This window comes from Myotis daubentonii, chromosome 4, assembly GCF_963259705.1.
Source record: "Myotis daubentonii chromosome 4, mMyoDau2.1, whole genome shotgun sequence".
Classification (NCBI taxonomy): domain Eukaryota; kingdom Metazoa; phylum Chordata; class Mammalia; order Chiroptera; family Vespertilionidae; genus Myotis; species Myotis daubentonii.
In genome coordinates this window covers 115,784,787-115,799,201 of record NC_081843.1, presented here as the reverse complement: position 1 = coordinate 115,799,201, position 14,415 = coordinate 115,784,787, and the positions used below count along the sequence as shown (strand labels likewise).

At 40.4% G+C, this 14,415-nt stretch overlaps 1 protein-coding gene across 3 annotated transcripts in view; it reads right to left on the bottom strand.

The window, feature by feature from the left end:
* Positions 1-14,415, bottom strand: part of MTREX (Mtr4 exosome RNA helicase) — a 52,439-nt gene that overhangs the window by 34,715 nt on the left and 3,309 nt on the right. For 2 of the 3 annotated variants that reach the window (XM_059695030.1, XM_059695031.1), the window contains exons 2-12: positions 13,942-14,079; positions 12,271-12,337; positions 11,283-11,345; positions 10,447-10,559; positions 9,211-9,385; positions 6,817-6,907; positions 5,344-5,468; positions 4,282-4,380; positions 3,741-3,843; positions 1,781-1,912; positions 278-357 (exon numbers count right to left, since the gene is read on the bottom strand). In XM_059695030.1, coding sequence (XP_059551013.1) covers positions 278-357; positions 1,781-1,912; positions 3,741-3,843; positions 4,282-4,380; positions 5,344-5,468; positions 6,817-6,907; positions 9,211-9,385; positions 10,447-10,559; positions 11,283-11,345; positions 12,271-12,337; positions 13,942-14,079 — 1,186 coding nt within the window. The remainder of the gene's footprint in view (positions 1-277; positions 358-1,780; positions 1,913-3,740; positions 3,844-4,281; positions 4,381-5,343; positions 5,469-6,816; positions 6,908-9,210; positions 9,386-10,446; positions 10,560-11,282; positions 11,346-12,270; positions 12,338-13,941; positions 14,080-14,415) is intronic. The other variant, XM_059695032.1, reaches the window with a different exon arrangement.

The window sequence follows — 14,415 nt, the reverse complement described above, 5'->3', positions numbered from 1 at the left end:
TGCCACAGCCTTACATATCTGAAGACTTATACCTGGCATGTTAGGAACAAGCAGCAGCTCAGACCATGAGCACGTTCAGAAAAGAGAGCCTCAGGCGGTACGTCTTTCCTCTCCCCACCTTTTCAGAAGCTTAAAATAAGTCAAGACACCATTTCAGTGCATGACTCAACGTATCCCCTGCAGGGGCAAACGTTACAATACAGCAACACAACTAAGAACCGAAGAGTGAACTCATGCCACCTACTCATAGCCATAGCTCACTGTATCAAACACAAACCTGAGGGAGCTTTTTATCTTCATCCGACAAGCAGTCAATCGCATTACTGAATACTTCTTCCACCATCTTCTTTTCCTCATCTAAGAGAGAACACCCAGAGGCACGTGAGTATCTTACTGAGTCAGCGATACCTCACCTCAAACATGCAGAGAGCGAGAGTCTAGAAAGAGTAAAAACAGCACTTTAGATTGTCAGCAGGGAAAGTAGATTACAATGACCGTAATTATTTAATAAAGTTCACTACCTTTCCAAAACATACATAACAGACCTAATCTGTGAATAAAAGTACTACCATATAAAAATAGTGGCTAACTGTGCTAACTGCTCTGCATACGGGGTTCAAGTCCAAAAATCACAGGTCTCGGGCTCTCGCTATCCACCACTGAGGAAAGGGGGTTAGAGCGAACCATGGCTGCTGCTCTTAGCTGTTAGAGCAGCAACTCAAAGCCTCTGCACTTACCCACGACACTGCCTGCTTGTGCCGTCTGTTACATAGCAGGCAGTCAATAAGTACTGGGTGAACTAATCAATATTAACACTGCAACACTGAGTAGACTCGGCACTCATAGTTATAAGAAAACGTCTCAGCAGAGCAATTCACTCAGTCAAAACAAGAACTACAGTAAATTCTCACGTTAAGAGTCGAGAGGTCCTAAGTGAAATGATGTCTAATGAGACCAATTTTACCACAGGCTAACTGACGTAAGCAAGACAAGTTCCTCCAGCATCTCACTGACATTATAACAAAAAGATGTTGAATAAAACGTTACTGGAGGACCTGCTGTATTGGCTTCAAGAGGTTAGTTATCTCTCCTTTGTTACTTTGGCCCATGGATAAGTAAAAACTAGCTTTAATGTGGGTTTATTTCTGTCTTGGAAACAACACACCTGAAATTCAATGTTGGATGAGTGAAGAACTTCTCACGGTACAGGAGTACGTAAGTAAAGGCAGAACTGAATTACAATTGGGCTGGTTTTCAGCACACCACCGTTTTTGGCGAGGTTGTGCTACTACCTAGCTATGTGACTTCAAGCGAGTTCCATGCACAGTTAATGTATGAGAAGAACATGGACTCGCTAGAAGTACTCTTACTTTACTCAAAAGTTACTTAAGTCAGGTAGCTCCGGCTGGGAGTTCTAGAAGGGTAGAGCACAGGGCCTTCCACAGGAGGAGGCCTGGTGAGGAGAACACCCGCGCAGTCGGACAGAGGCCAGAGGCCGCATCGCTTGGAGCTGTGCAGGAAGCAGAGGCACAGGCTATGCTCTGCAGCAGGGACCTTGGGATTGCACAGAGCAACGTACTTACACCTCCCACCAAAGAAGACAGAGGAGGAAAGATGTGATCAATCCCCTCCTGCCGCCTCTACAAATGTGCTGAGCACCTGCTGCTGGGACTGTAAGGTGAGCGGCAGACCCTCGCCACACACAGCACGCAATGCCTTGGCAGGGATGCGTTTACATCCCTTCCACTAACATTAAAGCTCCGCTGGGATCACACAGTACCTGTGTTGAAATCTAATTTGGTCATTTGAAGTGCATAGGCTTCACAATCTTTCTTACTGAAACTGAAAATAATTACAGGTTGAAAATTTCTTTCCATAATCATCTTCACAATCTTGAACACATTTGATGGTCCTGCAAAAAGAGTATATAAAACCAAATCCAAAAATTAACTCAAGATGGATCATAGACCCAAACATAAGAACTAACACTATAAAACTCTTTAAAAACATATAGGAGTAGCCTGGCCCATGACTAAGCAGTTGAAAGTCGACCCAGGAGCCAAGAGATCAGGGGCTCAATTCCTGGTCAGGGCGCATGCCTGGGTTGCGGGCTTGATCCTCAGTAGGGGACGTACAGGAGGCAGCTGATTAATGTTTCCCTCTCATCAATGTCTCTGTCTCCCTATCTTTTTCCCTTCCTCTCTCACAAAATCAATAAAAATGTATTTTTAAAAAACATATAGGAGTGAATCATCATGATTTGGGGTTATGCAAGGCATTCTTGGATATACCAAAAGTACAAGCAACGAAAGAAAATAACAGATAAGTGGATTTCATCAAAATTAATAATTTTATACTTTACAGACACCAACAATAAAGTGAAAAGACAACCCTTGCCCAAAGAAAGCGAGAAAATGTTTGCAAATCATCTATCTGATCTAAGGGTCTAGTATCAGAACATATAAAGAATTCTTACAATTCAACAACAAAAGGACAATATAGTTTTAAAATGGGTAAAGAATTTGAATAGATATTTCTCCAAAGAAGGTATACATGCGGCCAATGAGCACACGGAAACATACTCAGCACCACGGGCTACAACGGAAGTGAGAGTCAGACACCACCGCCTACCACTAGGACGACTCTAATCCAATAGACCCGCGGAGCGGCAAGGCTGTAGAAGGCATGGAGACCCGATACCCTTCAGATGGGATGTAAATGGTGCAGCCACTTTGGAGAATAATCTGAGAGCTACTCAGGTTAAACAAACAATTACCATGTGACTCAGCTATTCCATCCCTAGGGATGTACACGAAAAAGAACATGTTCATACAGAACGAAGAGCACACGATTATAGCAGCATCATTTACAATAACCAAATAGCGGAAATAGCTCTGGCCAGAAGCTCAGTTGGTTAGAGCAGCATCCTGATATGCCAAGGCTGTGAGTTTGATCTCTGGTCTGGGCATATACAAGAAGCAACCAATGAATGCATCAATAAGTGGAAAAACAAATCTCAATCTCTCTCTACCATCCCACTCCCTCCCTCCTTTCCTCTCTTCCTCTCTCTCCCCCTCCCACCCTCTCTCTTAAAAAAAAAAAAAAATTTTAAGTGGAAACAACCCAAGTATCCATCAACTTATCAATGGATAACAATGGAATGTTATTTGAATATAAAAAGGAATGAAGTATTGACACATGCTATAACATAGATAAACCTTGAAAACATAAGTGAAAGCAGCCAACTACAAAACACCACATATATGAAACGTCCAAGAAAAAAAATTACCAAAGGATGAGGGAGGGGAAAGAGGTTGAGGGGAAATGAGAAAGGACTGCCAATGGGTATGGGGTTTCTTTCTGAGCTGATGGACATGTTCTGGAACATTTTAAGTGTATAACTTTGTGAATATAATGAAATCCAACTGAACTGTACACTTAAAAATGGTGACAATTGTGGCAGGTGAATTACATTTCAATAAAAAAATGCCGCGATGCTTGCATAACTCTATACTAATAACCACTGAATCTGGACCCTTGAATGGGTGAATTGTACAGTATGTGAATTATATTTCCATAAAGGACATGTAGAAAAAGAAACCGACCTTTACCCATTCACTTTCATCATGTTATCAGAACTGCATAGCTTCCTGAGGAAAATCATTCAATAAAAAGTTTTAAATGTCATTTGAAGCTACAACTTACAGGTAAGATTATCTCAAAACAAAGTTCAAAATTACCTTTTGTCCCTCCTTTTCGACCCTTCTGATCTCCTTTTGCCAGATCCCCTGCCTCGCGGAGAACTTGCATTGCGGTGTTGAAGTTATCTTCTCGGAAATCACCCTGGAATCAGATGTTTTCCTGTTTCTTCACTAACATTCAATCATAATCTAAACATCTTTCACACTCAAAGCAAAGCTTCCTCAAATAAAAATAACTTAGTAATTAATAGTTATAACAAAGGCCATGAGAATAGTTCAAAATGTGAGCTGAGAGGTAATAAAAGGTAATAGAGGTATTAAAACTGGGAGAGGCAAAACGTAAGATATTGGAAACATGTCCAGCATCCCTATTCTCCAAGCATTTTAAACACTGGAGAAGGAGGGAGATGCAATTATGCACAAGAGAAACACAAGTCGTAAGTAACATGTTTGAGAGCACACACACAGACCACGCAAAGCCAACAATAACTTCGGACTGTGAAACTATTTAAGGAAAAAAGGGTCTCCACAATTCTTCTCTAGAAGAATTACAGACACAAAAGTGACCGTCACCCCTTACATTTTCATCAACCACAAGGTGCAGGCCATCTCCCCCCGCCGGGAAGATGTAGTGCTGCAGTGGAGTAGGCCGGTAATCTGTGTAAATTACATGGCAAGGCTGCAAAGAGAAGGAAACACAATTACACACAATACTTTATCTCTTCAGTAATAACACCATGTATCTGACCTTAGGGACATGAACATGTCAAAAAGAAAAATATATATGTAAATATCACTTTAAAACCAGGCAAGAGGAAAATGTGGAAAAATCAGATCAAATTATACAACCACCTGTTCAATTTTACTCATTTCCTACTCAAGGCCAAATACCCGATTTCAGCTTCGACAATGACCTCAGATCGGCACCTGGACCTGTGCTGCCAGCATCACCGACGCCTGTTCCCGGAGAGCAGGCTGTGGTCACACTGAGTGCTCCCAAGGTGTCCTGGGGCCTTTCTGCCCACCCACCCCGCCCTGGGAGCCTCAGCAGACCAGCAGGTTGATGGAGCTCCTCTGAACACCCCTAGGTTTCTATCCCACAGAAGCGACATGAGTGCCACAAAATGACAGCAGATTTTAAGGAAAAATAAAGGCAGGAGAATGAAACCAAGAGCGAGTTTATGACACAGGACAAATGCCTGTTACAAGGTCCTATGCCACTGCTAGTTGGACTAGAAAAGCAAAAGGACCAAGTCGAAAGTCTGACTGTGTGTACAGGAGAGGCAGCACATGCTCCGCACACGCCCAGCCTTCTCCTGGCACCAAGGTCATGGAGGAAGTTGTGCCCCTGGCTCACTGTACGACAAAATGCCAGTATTTCCAAATCTGCAGATCATAAGGATCAACCTGGGAGCTTGTGAAGGCGGAGCTTCCAAGACCCTCCTCCCATTGACCGACATACTGGGTCCGAGATGGGACTCAGGAATGCACACTTACAAAAAGCTAAGTCAGTTCGTTTTGAATAAGCTTGCTTGATTTGAGCAGTTTCTTTATTTGGGTGGCATTAAGAACAAAGGACAGGACACAGTTAGGCTGGCTTATAACATCCTAAATATTGAGGACATTAAAAAAAGAAAAGTACCTGCTTATGTAAATGGCAAATCCATTCAGCAAACTGTCGGGCATTGGGAATAGTAGCCGAGAGAAAGACATAGTGGACATTATCAGGAAGCAAAATGATAGTTTCTTCCCACACCACACCACGCTCTGAAAAAAGCAGATATACCCTGCATTTCAGTGTCACTTTACTGACAAGAATCCAAAGCTATCTTCTCCCGAGCTCAAAAAGCAGGAACGCAGGCCACTCTACACAGGATGCTTTTGACCAGACCCTTACTGACAACTGCTTCAGTGTGCGCCGTGATTTATCCAGCAGAGAGCAGACCAAACCACGTTACACAAGGATCACTGAAATGAGCTGGGAAGGGCAGCTTCAGGCTGCACCTTTTCAAACAGCCTAACGCGATTCCCATGACAGAGGAAATACCAACTCCATCTCACTTTGGGAAGCAAAATTTAATGGCTTGTAGAAAGTTACAGCAACAAATCTCAAAGAACACCATTACCACACCATAGGCATCTTTCATCAAAATGACCCATGATCTCTAGAGATAAAAGACAGATATAATGGACAGCAAACTCTAAGTCAGTTTTTATTAAAACGAAAAAGCCAGGAAAATCAGTTTGAGAGTTTCCCCCTAAAATAAACAAATAAACACAGTATTCATGATTTTAAAGCCAAAACAACTTTGTTTAGAACGTAAGCCTATGATTTGTAAAGGGTAAAATGTTCAAAGGGTCCATGATTTCTTCAATTGTTTCATTTTCAATGTAAGTACAGGTCAACCCAGTGCTTTAGATTAACTAATAACCAAGTGTTAGGTGTGTACATATTAAACATTTAACTTTTAAATGTTTAACATTAACCCTCTCAGTTCCATCCAAAACTCCGAGTATACTTCCTTTTCCAATATAGCAGTGTGATAGTTCAAGAGATATTTATAATTGTTTCCTTTTAATCATTTTTATTTCATAATCCCAATTTTGTACCATAAACATATATTTCTTAATTTTATTTTAAAAAATGAAAAGAATTTAAAAAATTGAGAAAGAATTTTCTGGCTAGAATTTAACATTAACTAGAGAGCTCTATATTTGAAAAGCAAGCTAGTTTGAATTGAATTTCATTTGTTTTATTTGAATTTGCATTTTCTTACTCAGAAAAAGTTACTATTTAAAAAGCTATAGGTAAATGAGATCCCATTGGAAATATTACATTATGTTGTCCAAAAATTTAGTTTACTAGACCTCTAGCCCATGAAATATCAAAGCAATTTTCTTTTTAGGTTTACCGGTTTACAATAATGGATACACATGAACAGCCAGATGCAACACACGGGACAAGGTGTGTGGGACAGGGCATGGAGTTTCCGGCCCTCCCTCCCCTACTTTCCCCATGTTCTCCAACCCAGAAGCTTTTCCAAAGCAACATTCTTAATCCCATTCTTAAGGAGAACACATGGCACACACATCTCAACACCACAGCAGAGTATACCTGAATCTCTCATGTAATGAATTTCATCGAATATGACCCAAGCAACCTCGCGCATAACTTCAGAACCTCTGTACAGCATACTTCTCAAAATCTAAAGAAAAAAAATAAAAGATTTAGCATAACAAAAAGTTGTTCTTTCTAAAAAGAAATTTTGGAAATTCTTATTTAATGGAAACTAATTTTAGGAAGTTACACACACATATTTTAAATCTATTCCATAAATTATGTAAATTCCTTTTTTCATAAAACCAAAATAAATGACTTTTCAACATCTAGTACTCAGATAGAATACATGAAGAGAATTATAACCACCTCCACCTTGCCATATCCCAAATGTGAAGCCCCTTCCTTATGTAGAGTGTGGGAACCATGCCAGAGGCCCCAGACAGTCCAGGCCACTCAGAGGGCGAAAGGCTTGTTGCTAGTACACCGGAATAGCCAAGGCCACTCTGAAAATGGGAATCTTCATCAGAATGTTCAAGACTAAGATACCGTAAGAGCTGCAAGGCCACAGCGATCCCCTGGTACACCGTGCCCTTCTATAACCCAAATGATTGATGTCATTGCTGGCAACTGGCCTTCTCTAAGGAGTGTAATACATGTTACTGACCAGCCAGTGTGCTGGGCAGGGGAGAGAGTGGAGCTGCTGAGCCAGAGAGGCTGGAGAGGCTACCGAGGCTGCAGCTCTACGGGAGCGCTCAGGTACTATTGCTACGTAAAGCGATCGGTCTAGAGGCAGCGTGCGGCTGCTCAGATAATAGCTGTGGGCACAGAGATTAATGCTACCATGTAGGACAGATACATATTCACCAGCCGGTGTTCAGCTGCCTGAACGGAACTTTGCTGTGAAGAGCTGTTTTGTCTAATGGCTATGGCCACAGGCTTCTACAATAATGACTCATTCTTACATACCCACAATTTCTCATGGCTTCTCTGTCTATACCAGGCGTCCAAGAAGGTTCAGCGCCTGGCAGAGGGGCTTGGCCCCAACAGTTAGTGCAATGGGCAGGGTGTGAGAAGAAACCTGCCCTGACAGTTGTTCGTAGTGGAGCAGAATTTAGAAGAATACATGACTTAGAGCAGCAGTGCTGTGCAGTGCTCTAGCTGTTCTGATCGAGCGACTGAAAGTTACCTATCCAGCCCTAGCTGGCTTGGCTCAGTGGATAGAGCGTCAGCCTGTGGACTGAAGGGTCCCGGGTACGATTCCAGCCAAGGGCACATGCCTGGGCTGTGGGCTCGTTCCCCAGTAGGGGGTGTGCAGGAGGCAGCCAATCAATGATTCTCTCTCATCATTGATGTTTTTCTCTCTCTCTCTCTCTCCTTCTCCCTTCCTCTCTGAAATCAATAAAGAAATATATTTAAAGGAAAGTTACCTATCCAACACACCAGATCTCATACTGTTTACCCATTTTTTTCTGCCTAATCTCACAATATGGATACTTTCTAGGAACAATTATCCTGAGTTTTGAGTTTAAAAAAAATCCACAGCCGAAACCAGTTTGGCTCAGTGGATAGAGCGTCGACCTGCCGACTGAAAGGTCCCAGGTTCGATTCCGGTCAAGGGCATGTACCTGGGTTGCGGGCACATCCCCAGTAGGAGGTGTGCAGGAGGCAGCTGATCGATGTTTCTCTCTCATCGATGCTTCTAACTCTCTATCCCTCTCCCTTCCTCTCTGTAAAAAATCAATAAAATATATTTAAAAAAAAAAAAAGAGAATGCTTTTATTAGAAGAAAAAAAAAATCCACAAATGGCAGAACGTTTTGAGAGTGGGAAATAAGACCTACTTTGGGCACCAAAATGAAAAGTGAGCAATGCTTCTGGCTGACTCTGCAGACTAGAAGCTAATTTCTTCTCTATTGTCCCTTGTGAGCACAAGAATATAATTTATGTATAAAAGTACTTAGAAAGCTAATTATGTTCAAAACGTAAGAAGTTGTGTGTGTATATGCAAAACTTAACTGTGATTATGGGAGAAACTAAACATATTTGGGCATCTTTTTAAAAAGTCAGTTATTTACCTATTTGTGTCAACATTCAGAAACAGAAGGAAAAAATTACATGGAAGGAAGATCTAATATAAAACTATGCATTCAAATATTTGAAACTATGTAAACAAAACACCATCAATATTTTTGTCATTGACAATAGCTTTTAAAAACACCTGGTGGAGAAAAAAATTATAGCTAGCTTATATGACAAGTAATAAATATTGATAATTTTTAACTATATTAATACAATCAGAACATTTTAAGATAAAATTTATCCCTTTCAAGTAAATCTATTCAGAAAGTATTATACTTTACTTCTATAGAGCAAATGATAAAATATTAGATGTTCTAATTGGGTACTTAAATTAAAAATGAAAAATTAGATGGGGCACCATATAAATTACCTCTGTGGTCATAACAAGACAAGATGCTGTAGGATTAATAGTAACATCTCCCGTCATCAGACCCACATCTTGAAATTCTTCATACATTTCACGGTACTTCTGGTTACTCAGAGCCTTAATCGGGCTGGTAAATATCACACGCTGTTTTTCCCTTAAGGCCAATGCGATGGCATACCTAAAAATGGGAAAGCAAACAAGAACAAAGGATTTACAAAGCCTTTTCTTTGAAGTATATGACTATGTGCATCTGAAACTAATATAATAATGTATGTCAACTGTAATTGAAAAGGAAAAATGATAAAAAAATACCAAAAAAATATGATTTAAAAAATTCTATTAGCATATAAATTGTCTGTTTTTGATAATTTATCCTAAATTGACTTTCCAAAACATTAATATCTTTTTTTATTTGCTATCGACAAACCGTTATAGTAATAATCCTATATAATAAAGGCCTAATATGCTACGTGTCCGACCGTTCATTAGACCAGTTGCTATGATGCGCACTGACCACCAGGAGGCAGAAGCTCTGACCGGTAGGTTAGCTTGCTGCTGGGGTCCATAGATTGGAACTGGGTGAGACGGGCCGGACACCCCCTGGAGCCCTCTCACAGTTCCTCCCAGGGCAGCCAACCTCCTGTGGTCCCTCCCTGGCCTCTAAGATATTTCTTCCAATTAATTTCCTTTCATTGTGCACAAATTTGTGCAGTGGGCCTCTAGTTACTATTATGATAAACCTAAATTGTAGTGATCTAAAACAAAAAGCATTTTACCTCTGGTGTTGGAATGAATGTAACTTAACCACTAATGCCAATGGATTACTCATGGTTACCCTATTTCTTGTAAGCACAATAGCCTTTGGTGCTACAAGTGGGCCTCCAGAAGTTCAGAGCCTCTGCCTGTCGGTTTATACATACAGAGTATGAACAATTAGAAAACACTGGAAAATGCTGTTTCTTCTTTTGAGTTTCACAGGTAAGTTAATCCACATATAGTGTTTCCCCACAGGTAAGAGTTACCAAGTCAGTCCTGGGTTGAAAATCATGGGGAGCAATACTTACTAGTAAGTCAGACTAACTACAGTTAAACACAGACTGCAGTTAAGAGCTTCAAGAGCATTACATAGTGATGAAGGGCTATCCAACAAGATCGACACCTGTGAAATGTCTACGTACCAACACAGAAGCACCTACATGTATCAACAGACCTAAACGTCACATAAAGAAAGCTACTCACTCAGCGCAAACGGTTTTTCCGGCTGACGTATGTGCAGACACTAAAACAGACTGATTATTGTCAACACACTGGATGGCTTCTCTCTGAAAAGCGTCAAGAATGAACGGGTATTCCTATAAAAATACACAGATTAACATCCACATGAAAATTCTAGCCACAGAGCACACTTCAAATCAAGAGACATTATCCTCAGTAGCATTCTAGAAGATTTCTTTATGATTCTATGTATTTAGGATATATACCACCCACTAGAGGAAGAGTGAAAAATTTTTTAGAGAGCATAGAAGTTAATTCTGCTGTGCCATCTTCCAAATATGGTCATTTGCTTACATGTACGCTACATGACTTGAAATACACTAAACGTTACTTTTATCAAGGACATGCTTTGTGTCAGGCATTTTGCAACATGTTTCCATGCATTATTACTGACACTCACAACAACCCTAACTACGTTTTCTTTTCTTTCACAGATGGAAGCGGGGCCCTGGACAGTGAAGTTTCTCACTAGCACTCTCAGCAGAGGTTAGAAGCTGTTAAACTTCTAAAACTATAGGCAAAGCTCATTGCACACGTGCATTGTTTTCTGGAGAAAGATTGGTCATTTGCATGAGATTCTTTAAAAAGGTTGAGAACCATTAATTTTTTAAAATGTCATCACATGATGCTTGGCTGATTTTACTGATTCAGTTCTCACTGTATTTAATTTCAGGTAGCTGATTCTTAGTATATATACACTACAGTGCATAAAAATCTCACTTGAAAGAATTTATCTTCAAGATATTTTAGGAAAAAGAGAGTCACAAAACTTTAAAAACTGTATTGCCCAAAGTACAGACCTTTGCAGCTTTTCCAACTCGTGGTTTAAGTGGTATATAATCTTCATCTGCAGGAAGTGCAACCTGATGTAGAAATAGATAAATCACCAACTTACTATTTAAGAATTGATGCATTCAGCACTCCATGACCAATGATGGTTTGAAAAATAAAGGTGATGAACTAGTGTTTGACAGTCCTGGACACTGAAACTAAGTCACTGCCTTTAAGAACAAGTCAAAATGCTAACGCTACAACACTCAAAAACCTCTGCCAGTGTTTAACCTAATGACAATTAACCAGGAGCTTCTAAGTCTGTCTCCCTGAAGAAGCTATGTTTTTCAGGTCTATGACCTTTCTTATGCATTGCCTGACATTAATGAATGTTCAAAAAAGCTGAATGGACATAAAAAGGGATGTCACTGTATGAAAGAAAACTATGTGGAATAAAATGATGCTTTCTATTTCCTGGAACAGAAAATTTCCCTCCAGTGAAGATTAAGATCTGGAGAGCAGTTCACAATTATATCTAAATTCCCAAGACTTAAACCACCTTGTGGCAGAGCAATGAGACTGCAACACACGCCATCAGAGCAAGACAGGAAGAGCCTGTGACCTGCAGTGGCACTGCTACTTGACCTCAGGAGAATGGAGTGAACTTGTACTGACCACCTGCTCTGTGCTGGGTGCCTTTCCTAATTTTCTGATAGAATCCCACAGTCACCCCATGAGATAAATTCCTTTATTCCAAGTTTATGAATTAAAAAACCAATGACAAAGATAAATAAGAAATTTATCACAGACTGTACGTAGTTAGAAAATGTGCTGTACAAGGATCTGAGCTCAGGCTGGCTACAAGGCCCCAGGTCCTTCCACTAGACTGTCCACTCCACAGAAACTCCTTACTGTTTCCAAAGCCTTCAAGGCCAGACTGCTTGCTGACCATCACACGAGACAGCCCAGGCAAAATCCCATTTATCACACCAACCTACGGATGGACACTGCACGTACCTCATGTGTACACCCTTCAACAGTTTCAACTGACTGCACCTTCACCCTGGGCATCAAGTCAGCCAGGCTTAAAAAAAAAAAAAAAAAGTTCAAGTTACCTTAGAATAAATGATCCTAAATAATAAAAGGCTAATTTGCAAATTGACCGAATGGCGTAACTACCGGTCGCTATGACACGCACTGACCACCAGGGGGCAGACATCCACTGCAGGAGCTGCCCGCAGTGGTCAGTGTGCTCCCACAGGGGAAGTGCCGCTCAGCCAGAAGCTGAAGCCGGCCTCCACGGCAGTGCTAAGGATATCCGACTAAGCTGTCAGTCGGACATCCAAGGGCAGCTGGACTGCGAGAGGGCGCAGGCTGGGCTAAGGGGGGAACACCCCCTCCCCCATGCACAAGTTTCATGCACCAGGCCTCTTGTGTTTCTATAATTAGATAGTGAGCCTCCCATTGGCACTCTTAAGGAAAATAACAATGCCCAATTAACAGTATTCCCGATTGGAAAAGGTTTGGCTATTTTGAATATTCAAAGTTTTCACATTATTCAAATATATGCTGAGAATTCAAAATAATCAGTTAACAAATACAGAACAGTCTCCAAGTGGATTATTCAAAGAATTACGATTTAGTTCCAGTAACTATGTTGAATAAAAAATACCTCTACAAAGCAGTCACTAGTTCGACATAAAGCTGGTTATAAAAACCATTACATGATAGCAAGTACAAAATAAACTAGTCTAACCCAGATGCTGCTGCACGTTACAGAAGTGCTCCTCATTCTCACCAAAACCCTAAGCTACACATATGGAAAATAGATGGGCTAGATTCATTAATCTCTTAGTGACTGTACTTCTGATTTTTACTTTAAATCAACAATCATGCTTTGGATAAAACCCTAGGGTTACTTCAATAAGCAACAATGATTTTTTAAATTGCCAATTATATTTTTTTTAACCTATTCCACTAGCTTGAGCAAAGAGTGTACATTAAATATTTCAGTGACACATCTATCACCATATACAGTAGCTACTGTTGCTAACTACACTACCAGCCAACTGGTTAAAAAAAAATCGTAAGTTCTTCATGGTAGTGCCAAGCTAGAATATGACGTACAAGGAGAGACACAAAGCCATGAAGATCATCACAGGGGAATAAGTGGATGACTTAAGAAATTGGCATCAACTTCTAGAAAGTTCCAACTTTCAATATCAGAGCAATAGCAGCTACTGCAGCCACAGACATCCCCGGGTCTCCCTGGATGAGAGGAGTCTTGCTTCACAGCCACGCTCCTGCTCCACGCAAGAGTGAAAACCTAACTCCTCCTAATGTCCCTGCTCACTACTTCTCTTGGGTCAGTTTTATTCCTTTTTATTCCACTCTCCTTGGGACATTAATGAATGAAGGAAGTATGTCATTTCTTCTTTTTTTAAAAACCAGGCTTCAACATTCTTTCTCAAAATTGCATTCTAAAGTATTAAAACATCTTTTCTACACTGACTCCATTTCCCCAAACTTAGTTAAATGTTCTCTATTTATATGCTTTTATAATTACAAAAAGAATGTCTTCATTTCTCTATCTCAGCATGCATTTTCATCAACATGGAAGCAGTTTTCAAAACTTCATGCAACTACCAACTTACGAGTTACTAACATTTATGACAATGGAAACACTACCTTACGTCTTCAGTTATTGACTCTTCTACCCTGGGCTTCTTTCCAAAAATGGGTTCATCTGTGCCTTCAAAATCCACATTTCTCTTGGCTTTTCCAACACTGGTTGACTCGGATTGTAAATTCCCATCAGAACGTTTCCTGAGAAGTAAACGGTTTAAAATGAATTCTGCAGTATTGCTTAAGAGTGACTTGGTAAAATCCATTAATTTATCAGGAAACCAAACACATAACTAGATGCCTATGTTGGTCAACATCGAAGTTCCTCGAGATACGACTGATTTCTCTTAAAACTGATTAGAGAAAGAATCAAGCATTTATCCTACCTTTCTTCTATGAACTGTATTTCAAAGCAAACAGTTGAGGAGGGAATGTGGGAATCTCTTTCTAATAGATGGATTCCAGGTAATAAATGCAGAAAAAAATGATAAAAAGAAAAAACACCATTTTTAACTACTAGTGAAATAACGGAGTTAG